The sequence below is a fragment of the Melospiza melodia genome, unplaced genomic scaffold, assembly GCF_035770615.1.
Source record: "Melospiza melodia melodia isolate bMelMel2 unplaced genomic scaffold, bMelMel2.pri scaffold_34, whole genome shotgun sequence".
Taxonomy (NCBI): Eukaryota; Metazoa; Chordata; class Aves; order Passeriformes; family Passerellidae; genus Melospiza; species Melospiza melodia.
In genome coordinates, this window is record NW_026948659.1 from 6,721,104 (window position 1) to 6,731,826 (window position 10,723).

General features: G+C 53.6%; 1 protein-coding gene across 1 annotated transcript; it reads left to right on the forward strand.

The window, feature by feature from the left end:
* Nucleotides 1-881: 881 nt before the first annotated feature.
* On the forward strand, nucleotides 882-1,646 carry LOC134434254 (olfactory receptor 14J1-like; the record flags this gene model as incomplete). The annotated part of the gene is made up of 1 exon (XM_063182935.1): nucleotides 882-1,646. A coding segment is annotated over one exon (765 nt), but the record flags the coding sequence as incomplete, so codon positions are not given.
* Nucleotides 1,647-10,723: the final 9,077 nt, after the last annotated feature.

Here is a 10,723-nt window from a genome sequence, read left to right on the forward strand (position 1 = left end):
GCATCAGCAGATGGGCCTCAGATCTCCCTCAGAAATGGTCTCCTCAGCCTCCTCTCCCTACAGACAGCAGCAGCAGCAGCTTGTTTTGCAGCATCTCTGTTTGTCTGGCCTGCCCTTAAGGGAGATGCCCCTGGGCAGTGCCCTGTGCTGGGAGGGGTCTGCAGGGCAGAGCGGAGCCCCGAGGGCTGGGCTGGGCTCTGGCAGCAGTGGCAGGGACAAGGCTTGGATAGAGAGAAACAGCTCCCAGCAGGCACCACTCCAGGCAGCAGAGAGCCAGAACAACCCTTGGCATTCCTCCCTGTCCAGCTGCACAGGGAAAGAGGAAAGGGTTTGGAGAAAATTAGTTTTAAAATGGAGACTTCAAAAAGTCCACTTTATTTTTCAAGACATTTTTAAGTGCAGGCACCCTGAAACACAGGAGTTGTAATGAGCAAAGGACTCCTGTGTGCGAGGTCTAGCACTGTCTGCACTGGGGCACAGAGAGCGCTGTTTTCTTGGGGTCTCCCCAGTTTTCAGCCTGAGAGCAATGGTAAAGATTAGGCAGGAACTCAGCAGCACAAACTCAAAATCAAAAAATGTTTAGCAAAATTCCCTCACGGGAAGAGAAGTGATTTTGTGCCGATTCCAAATAAAATACATAGGATTGACTCAAAGAAATGCATTGCATTTCTCTATGTCTTCTTTCAACAGTCCACCATGCTCAGATTGAAGGAATGTCCAACAGCAGCTCCATCAGGCACTTCCTCCTGCTGGCATTGGCAGACACGCGGCAGCTGCAGCTCCTGCAATTCTGCCTCTTGCTGGGCATCTCCCTGGCTGCCCTCCTGGGCAACGGCCTCATCATCAGCGCCGTAGCCTGCGGCCACCACCTGCACACGCCCATGTTCTTCTTCCTGCTCAACCTGGCCCTCAGCGACCTGGGCTCCATCTGCACCACTGTCCCCAAAGCCATGCACAATTCCCTCTGGGACACCAGAGACATCTCCTACTCAGGATGCGCTGCCCAGGTTTTCTTCTTTCTTTTCTTTATCACAACAGAATTTGCCCTCCTGACCATCATGTGCTATGACCGCTACGTGTCCATCTGCAAACCCCTGCACTACGGGACCCTCCTGAGCAGCAGTGCTTGTGCCCACATGGCAGCAGCTGCCTGGGCCAGTGCCTTTCTCAATGCTCTCATGCACACAGCCAATACATTTTCCCTGCCCCTGTGCCATGGCAGTGCCCTGGGCCAATTTTTCTGTGAGGTGCCCCAGATCCTCAAGCTCTCCTGCTCACAGTCCACATTCAGAAAAATTTGGATTTCGTTGTTTGTTACCTGTTTAGGGTTTTGTTGTTTTGTGTTCATTGTTTTCTCCTATGTGCAGATCTTCAGGGCTGTGCTGAGGATCCCCTCTGAGCAGGGACGGCACAAAGTCTTCTCCACCTGCCTCCCTCACCTGGCTGTGGTCTCCCTGTTCCTCAGCACAGGCTTTTTTGCCTACCTGAAGCCCCCCTCGTTCTCTTCCCCATCCCTGGATCTGGCAATGTCAGTTCTGTATTCGGTGGTGCCTCCAGCCCTGAACCCCCTCATCTACAGCCTGAGAAACCACGAACTCAAGGGTTCCATGTGGGCAATGATAACTGGATGGTTTCAGGAACATTAAACTCCTGTTTGTTTTCTGCCAGTCAGTTGCATTAAAAGTCATCTCTGATACTCCTTGCAGTTGGTGGTTAATTGGTTCTTCCCTTTCTTTTGTTTTATTTTTTTTAAAATTGCAACAAAGGATGGTCATTTTTTGTGACATTTCTTATTTTGTTTCTCTGCAACTTCCCTGTGGCCCCAGACTGTGCCAATGAGTAGCTGGCCTCTTGGTGTCTTTAAATAAACTAAAGGATCTCCACGTAAAGATTTCACCAGAGTTCCCCCTTCTGTTCCCTTCTCTGGAGCTGCAGCAGCAATGTCTGTGTGCAGAGCTAGGGCAGATCAGGGCTGGCCCAGCAGCTGTGCCCAGCAGCCACAGCACTTGGTGTTGCCAGTGCTGCTGCCGTGGCCCTGCCCCGCTGCCCTGGTGGCCCTGGGGTTGCTGCAGGGCCTGAGTGCTCCCGGGACCAGGCACAGCCCTGGGGGTGGCAGTGCCGGGGCTGCAGCAGGGACAGGCCATGGGCACTGCTGGGGCAGCGCTGACGCCTCAGCCCAGGGCCTGGGGGCTCCAGGCTCCTTGCCCAGGCTCTCTCAAGAACACGCCCAGGCCAATGCTGAGCAGAGAAAAGCCCCGTGAGCAGCCCCAGGCTGGCCGTGGGCAGGCTGGGGGCAAACAGCATGGCTGGGGCTCTGCAAGGGCCCTGGGGCAGACGGGAAGCAGCAGCAGAGCAGGGGCTGATCCATCCCCAGTGCGCTGCACAGCCCAGGGCAGCGTCCCAGAGCGTCCTGATGGAGCTGCCAACAATATCCCCCCTCTGCAGCCCTGGCCTCTCTCCCAGCTCACACAGGTGCCCCATCCCTGCAGGCACAGACACGGCAGCACTGGCTCAGGAGCCCCTGTTTGCATTGCACAGAGCAGGGGGAGCACCCCCATGCTATTGGTGTGGGGACATGAACCTGAGGGAGCACAAATGCCATCAGCCCCTGGGGCCAGCAAGGGCTGGGTGACACCAGGGAAACTACTCAGCTTTGTCCTGGGCTCTGCAGTCAGCCAGAAAGTTTGATCCCATTGGCTGGGAGTTTCGGGTCCCACTGCAGACGCTGTTGCTCAGAGCGAGGGCTGCCTGGCAGCCACCCCCAAACTGCCCTGAGCATTTCCTTAGCTTCACCTGTGCTTTCTTTCCCCTTTCCTGATCTAGATTACTTCATCTTCCACCCCTGTACCCTCCCGTCAAACAACCCATCCCTGTTTGCCCTTTCCTCTCTGGCCCCACTCCCCATTGCAATTCCTGACTTGGCACCATGGGAACGTCCCTTGGGCAGCAGGATCATCCTACAAGTGCGGCAGGAATTGTCTGCAGGCTCCTGCAGTGCCTCGTGCTCCTCCCTTGCCAGAGGCACCCCAGGCCAGGGGGGCACATCTGGGCTGCTGTGTCTGGCTCTGGGGCTCCCTGTTCTGGGCACTGAGGAGGAGCTGCAGAGGCTCTGCAGGACTGACAGGATGGGCTTTGGGGTGGCAGGAGAAGCTGAGGGCCCTGGGCTGCTGGAGCTTCTGAAGAGGAGGCCCAGGGCTCCTCCTGCAACTGCTCAAAGGGTGGTTCCAGAGAGTCACAGAATCATCAAGGTTGGAAAAGACCTTGGAGATCATCAAGTCCAACCTCTGCCCTGACACATCCTTGTCACCGTGAGCCTCCTCTTCTCCAGGATAAACCAACCCAGCTCCCTCAGCCACTCTGAATAGCACTTGTGTACCAGACCCCTCCCCAGCCCTGTTGCCCTTCTCTGGACACACTCCAGCCCCTCCATGGCCTTCCTAAATTGGGGGTCCAGAACTGGACACAGCACTCGAGGTGTGGCCTCACCAGTGCCGAGTGCAGGGGAAGAATCACTGCCCTGCTTCTGCTTGCCACACCATTCCTGATCCAGGCCAGGAGCCATTGGCCTTCTTGCCCACCTGGGCACACTGGTGGCTCATGTCCAGCCTGCTGTCCATCAGTGTCCCCAGGTCCCTTTCTGCCTGGCCGCTGTCCAGCCACTCTGTCCCCAGCCTGTAGCACTGCAGGGGTTGTTGTGGCCAAAGTGCAGGACTCAGCACTTGGACTTATTAAACTTCATCTTATTGGACTCTGCCCATCCATTCAACTGTTCCCGGTCTCTCTGCAGAGGCCTCCTACCTTCCAGCAGATGGACACACGCTCCCAGCTTGGTTTTATCTGCAGATTTACTGAAAGTCTCAACACTCTCATCCATGTTGTCAGTAACAATATTGAACAGAATTGGCTCCAGCAGAGACCCCTGAGGGACACCACAGGTGACTGCTTGCCAGCTGGATGCAGCAGCACTCACCACCACTCTCTGGTGTAACATTCACCGCCACTCAACTGGCCATCCAGCCAGTTGTAGGTGTTTAGTTGATGCCCGTTCTTATTTCAGAAAATATTAAAAAACTTAATAATTACATGGTCAGTAGTGGTGTTCACAGGGGTCCCAGAAGAGGGAAGAGAAAAGGATCTGACTCCATGTTTCAGAAGACTAATTTATTATTTGATGATAGATATTATATAAAAACTATACAAAAAGAATAGAAGAAAGAATTTCATCAGAAGGCTTGCAAGCAAAGGAGAAAGAATGGAATGATAACAAAATCCTGTGTCCGACTGGACCATAATTGGCCATTAATTAGAAACAATGACATGAAGCCAATCACAGATCCACCTGTTGCATTCCACAGCAGCCGATAATTATTGTTTATATTTTGTACCTGAGGCCTCAGCTTCTAAGGAGCCAAATCCTAGCAAAGGGATTTTTCAGAAAATATCATGGCTACAATGGTCGCTGTGCCCCAAACAGCCTCTGACCACCTCTGATCTGCCACCAGCCCTTCTCTGTTTGTGACCAGCAGGAGACAGAGCTTTCTTTGGCAGTGGGAATTGCAGGAAACCTCCCCCAAGTGCACCTTGGAAGGTTCAGCCTGGAGCTGAGGAGAAAGCAAAGTCCCTCACAGGGCAGAATGTTGGTGCTGGAGGTGTGGCAGCGTGAGGCTGGGCCATGGCCGGGCTCTGTGTGCCAGGAGCCGGCAGCGCTGGGTGCAGGGAGCCCAGGGAGGGCAGAGCAACGCTGGGTGAGAAATGCTGGGGCACAGCGAGATGGGCAAGTGCAGCTGGCCAGGGCAGAGGAGCAGCACGCCCAGGGGGCACAGCCTGAAGGACAGATGGCCAAGGGCTGGGCAGGGCTGGCAGGGCCACAGGCACCCAGGCCTTTGTGCCCTGGGCTCGGGCAGCACCTCTGGAGGCCCCACAGGAGGAACTTTCCTGGCAGGGGCTGCACTTTGCTTCTCCCTTGGCCTCCCTGGGGAGGCTGGCAGGGGCTGCAGGTTGATGCCGTTTGTCCTTGCTGCCCCTCACATCCTCCTGGCCCACCAAGAGCCCTGAGGCAGCCGTGAAGGACAGGCCCTGCTGGCCCAGGCTGGGCTCAGGGCTTGGCCTTTCTGCTTCCTGCAGCCAAGCCAGGCCTTGCTCAGCATTGCTGTTCCCTGCTCAGAGCCTTGGGCTCCCTGCAATCCTGCCCTCAAGGATCTGCTCTCACCAGGCCCTGGGCAGCCTTTGGCACTCCCTGCCCTCACTGGGGCCCAGCCATGCTCCAAGGCACTTGGAGTTTTGCTGCTGACTCCTTGAGCAGCTTCTCCATCCTTCTCTCCATGCCTGAGGCTCCTGGACCCAACCCCAAATCCAGCGTGGGGCTGATTAAAATACAGAAAAGCTTCAGGAGCTCTTTGTCTCCCTTCCATTGTCTTTAAGTCTCCAGGGCTTGTGCAGTGATTGGAGTCAGTTTGGAGTTGTCTTCAGGAGGAAGATGTCAAAATGCACCTCATGATTTTTGTTTTTTAAACACATCAGTATTTTTTAATTTCTTAGTTATGAGAAGAGGGGATAGAAGCATTCCCCAAGTGATCTGGATGCTGAATGTCTCCTTCGGAGGTCTGGGCATGGATTTATATGAGCCCCTTGCAGGCTGAGCCTGTTTGGACAATCGGCTCCTCACCCCCAGCCTCACCATGTCTGACAACGCCCACCTGGGACTGACATCCCAAACAAAAAAGGAAAATTTTAGCTTTTTTCCGAATAAATGAAATTTATTAATAACAAAATTATGATTATATTATTTTAATTAAGGATAGTCTTATACAATATTTTTATTACCTAATTTGTATATTTATCTTAAAATTTGATACATTTCTAGCAACCAAGAAAATTATTCATCACTGGTTCTAAGTAAGACAATTCCTTCATGAATTAAATAATTAATTTCTATTGGCTATTTATTTCTTTCTCTTTATGTTAATTAGTTACATTTGTAGTCCTTTTGTCATGTTTTTTATCATCTTTTTCTCAGACAGGGTTGGGGGGGCGTGCACTTCGGGGTCCATGGAGACATTTCTGGGGCACATTTGGGGCAGTTTTCGGTCTAGGGAGGGAATTCAGAGGGAACTTGAGGGTCTGGAGGACACTTGTGGAAGCCGGGTGGGCACTTGGAGGGGCACTCCAGGACTCTGAGGGAGAGTTCAGGGTCCCGCCTGAAATAGCGCTGGTCGTGCGCCGCGGAGTATGATGGGAGCTGTAGTCCCGAAAGTGGTTGGAACGAAATGTTTCGGAGTCCGGGACGGCTCTTGGGGGACACCTTTGCGTCCGAGCCCCGACTTGAGATCCTCTGGGGAAACGTAAACGGCACAGGAGCCCTTGGGAGGAGCTCGGAGAGCTCCAACCGGGCTCTTTAGGGCGCGGGTTGCAGCAGGAATTTTAGGCGCGGGACTGTGTTCTGAGCGGCTCTGGGGCCACGGGGGACGAGGGCAGATGAATTCCCAGAAATGGCCCTACCGGGCATCTCTGGGGGTGGGAGCACTCAGGGGTTCGGGGGTGCTTATGGGAGTCCTGAATGGGAGCTGAGGGGATACTGAGGGATCCTGGAGTGTTTGGGGGACACTTATGGGACAGATGGGGACGGATCCCGGAGTTCTGTGGAAAGCGGGGCATGACGGGAGTTGTTCTCCCGGCTGCAATGGGCTCAGTTTGGCCGCGGGGCATGACGGGAGTTGTAAGCAAAAAGAAAATTTGCTGCCCATGTAAGCACCGCCCCCAGGCCCGGACACCTGGCGCTGATTGGCTGCGGCCGGAGATGGGCGGGAGCTTCGGTAAATGGGATGCAGTGGAGGTGGGAACAGCCAATTCACCCTCCTCCAGTCCCTCCCAGTAAAGCCCAGTTCATTCCCAGTACAGACCAGTATAACATCAGTAAAACCCAATTAGTCCCCAGTAGAACCCATTACATTCCAGTACCCCTCCAATCCCTCCCAGTACAGCCCAGTCCGTCCCAATATACCCGAGTTCATTCCCAGTCGTTCCCAGTTCCTCACAGTGTCATCCACAGGTACCCCAGTGTCCCCAATCTTCTCTGCAATTGCCCCAGTGTCCCCAGTTTCTCTCAGTATCTTCCAGTGTCACTCCCAGTATGTTCCAGTGTCTCCCACAGCATTCCCAGTGTTCCCCAGTATGTCCCAGTCCTCCCCAGTGTTTCCAAGGACAGTTTAATTTCTCTCGGTGGCCGTGGCAGCCAAACCCAGCAGTGGGGTCAGTGCAGTGCCCATGGCCACAGCCCCTTGCAGGGGCCCAGTGCAGCTTGAGCTGATCATCCACCCTCACAGCTGGCCCAGGCAGCTCTGCAGTGGCTTTGGTGGCACCTGGGGCTGGCACACACCTGAGCAGTGAGTCTGTTTGCAGTGGGGAAACTCAGGAGTTTGAGATTGCCTCAAAAAAACCCCAAAAAGTGAAAAGCCCTCTTAGGCTGAGTGCAGCCAGCTCTGCAAGCACAGCAGGGCCCAGGGGAGTGAGGACAGACAGGATGGGACTGGGCAATGTGGAGCAAGGTTGTCCACACTGGGTCAGAGCTCCAGGCACAGCTTCTGTGAGCAGGCCAGAGCTGCTGAGGAGAGACCCTGGGTCAATATCAATCACAGAATGCTGCATTCACCTCTGATGTAAAGAGAAATAAAAAAAAAAAATACATCCTGTAAAATAGCAATGTGTATTTTTTACAAGTTCTTTGAAATCTTTGTCCATAAGTGGACAAGGAAAATTTAATGACCCTCACAGGACTTTGATGTTGTTTACATTAGACTCAGTCCCTGAGAGTGTCTTCAAAAAACTTCTCAAGAACTCAAAATTAAATTGAAACGCTGAACTTTCTTAAAGTTTTAATGGGTCCCACTGAGGAACATAACTGAGAAAGTGTCCCCAGGTTCCTGTTAGAGCAGAACACTGGAGGCAGTGATGACAGCTGGGGACAAAGAAGGCCAAGGTGTCTCTGGTGCTGAGAAAAGCTGGGTGTGTTTGAGGAATGCCAAGGGCCAAGGCCTGAGCCCCAGCCCCTGGCCAGGCAGATGCTGTCCCTCCCTCCATGCTCAGGGCTCTTGCCGGGATGGGCACTGGCATGTGGGGATGTGCAATGGCAAGGGCAGGAGCATGGGGCGGCCCCTGCCATGCTGCTGAGCAGGGACAAGGAGGCAATGAGGCCCCAGGCCTGCAAGGGTCACTTGTCTCCTGCTCCTGCCTCAGGCCCAGGCCCAGCAGCCATGGCCAAAGTGCTGCCCAAGTTGGCTCTGGCAGGGCTGTCTTGCAGCTGCTGCTCATGCCCGTGCCCTGTGCAGCCCAGGCTGTCCCACGGTGTCCCCGCCCTGCGCCTCTGTCCCTGCAGGCTGTCGGCATCCCCCGGCTGCCCCACCTGGCTGGCCCCTTCCTTTGCTGACAGCTCTGCCTCCTGCCTGCCTCTGCCTGCCCACACAAAGCCTGGGGCTGATAGCAAAAGGGTTCATTCCATGTTTACCCTACCTGTGAACTTTCAGTACAGAAACAGGGCATGCAGGGGCTGCTTTCCCAGCAAGGATGGTTGGAAGAGAAGGAGAAGACATCTGGCTCAAGGGTGCAGGGATAAAGAAAACAAGGACTGGGTGTGGTAACTTGAGGTGGGTTTTATGGAAGTGGGTGAATTCTAAGTGTCAGTTAGTGACTATTTATAGGCAACACAGTGGTAGAATGACATGTCCAAGTAAGATTAGGATTTATCCCTCACTAGAGCTCAGTCCTGAATATATTGCTCTCTGAAATAGCAAATGTGTGTTCAGGAGCCTTATTCTGATATTTCAGAAATTTGGTGACAGTGGTTCTTCACAGAACCAAGGAGTCAGCTCTGATACTGTGCATACAAAAGGAACAAAGGGTCCATGGTGACACAGCAGAACCCCATGGAACCAAAATCCATTTTGGCACATTGGGGCCACATTGAACTAATGGTCCATTGTGATAGTGCGGATCCAAGCAGACCCTGAGAAACCTCTTGGAACCAAGGAGACCATTGTGACACAGCAAGGCCTGGTGGAACCATGGGTCCATTGTGACACTGACGAACTTCACGGAACCAAGGTGACCGTGTTCTACTGCGGAACCTCATGGAACAAAGGGTCCATGGTGACACTGCAAAACCACGGAGACTGCTGCTGGCAGTGTGAGAGCTCATGGAACAAGAAGTCCATTGTGACACAGCAAGGCCTCGTGGGACCAAGGGTCCCCTGTTAAACTTACTGGCCTCAGGGAACCATGAGCCATTGTGACACAGTGTGGCCACATGGAGCCAAGGGGCCACTGTGACACTGCGGGTCCAAGGAGACCATTGGGACTGAGGAACCTGTTGGAACCAAGAGTCCATTGTTCCACTGTGGGGCCCTGTGGAAGCAAGTGGAGCACAGTGGCATTGTGGGGCGTCATGTAACAATGGAGACTGTTCAGACACTTTGGGACCCACTGGAACCAAGGGGCCATTAGAGCATGGCAGGGCCTGGTGGAATCAAGGGCACTGCAGTGAATACTGTGGGTGTCAATGGGATGAAGGGTCCATTCTGACACCTTGGAACCAAGGATAATATTGTGACACTCTGGGGCATCATGGTATCAAAGGTCCATTGTGACAAAGCAGGGCCTCATGGAACCATGGAGGCCCTTTTTACACTTGGTGGCCTTGAGAAACCAAAGGGCCATTGTGGCACTTGAGAGCCTTGTGGAGCCAAGGGGACCATGGGGGACTGTGGGGCTCCATGAACCCAATGGTCTTTTGTGATACTGCACAGCCTTCTGGGATCATGGAGACCATTGTGACACTGCAAGACCTTATGGAAAGAAGGAACCATTGTGACACTCTGCAGTCCTGGCAGGCCAAGGGAAAATATTCACACTGTGTGGCACCATGGAACCAAGGAGGCCATTGTGACACTACAGGGCCCCATGGAACAGTGCAGGACCCCATGGAACCAAAGGTCCATTGGGACATCGCGGGGCCTCATGGAATCCTGGAGGCCATGATGACACTTGGAGGCCTCGTTGAATCAAGGGACTTGGGAGTGCTTCATGGAACCAAGGAGACCCTTCTGACATTTTGAGTCCCCATGGAACCAAGGGTCCATTGTGACACTGCAGCCCCAAGGAGACCCCTGTGACACTGCAGGGCTTCATGGAAGCCAGGGACCATTGTGACACTGTGGAGCCCCATGGAAACAAGAGACCAGAGTGACACATCTGGGCCTCATGGAACCAAGGATCCAATATGACACCACCACTGTGACACTGCAGGGCTCCATGGATCCCAGGGAACAGGGAACAGGTCTGGTTGGCTTGGCCTGACTGGTCCAACTGCTCTTGGCACGTCGAGGATCTCTTCTCATGTACCCCTGAAACCCTGGGGCTCTGGGCTTTCTTTGAAATGGAAAAGAAAAGAACTGCCCTTCTCATTCAAGCATCCATGGCCAAAATGGTATTCCCTCTCCAAAATTCCCAGTATCCTGGGATTGCTTCCACACAAAAGCTGCCATTACCAATGAATCTGCCTGACCTTGTCTTCCTGAGAGCTGGGTCTCACCTGCTTTCAAACACTGGGGCTCAGTGCTTTCCTTCCTATGGAAAAGAACCGTCTCTTCTGCCCAGGTGGCCTTATCTGAATTTGGTATTTTTCCTCCAAAATTCCTATGTTCAAGGGGTTTTCCACCCAGACAAAAGCTCC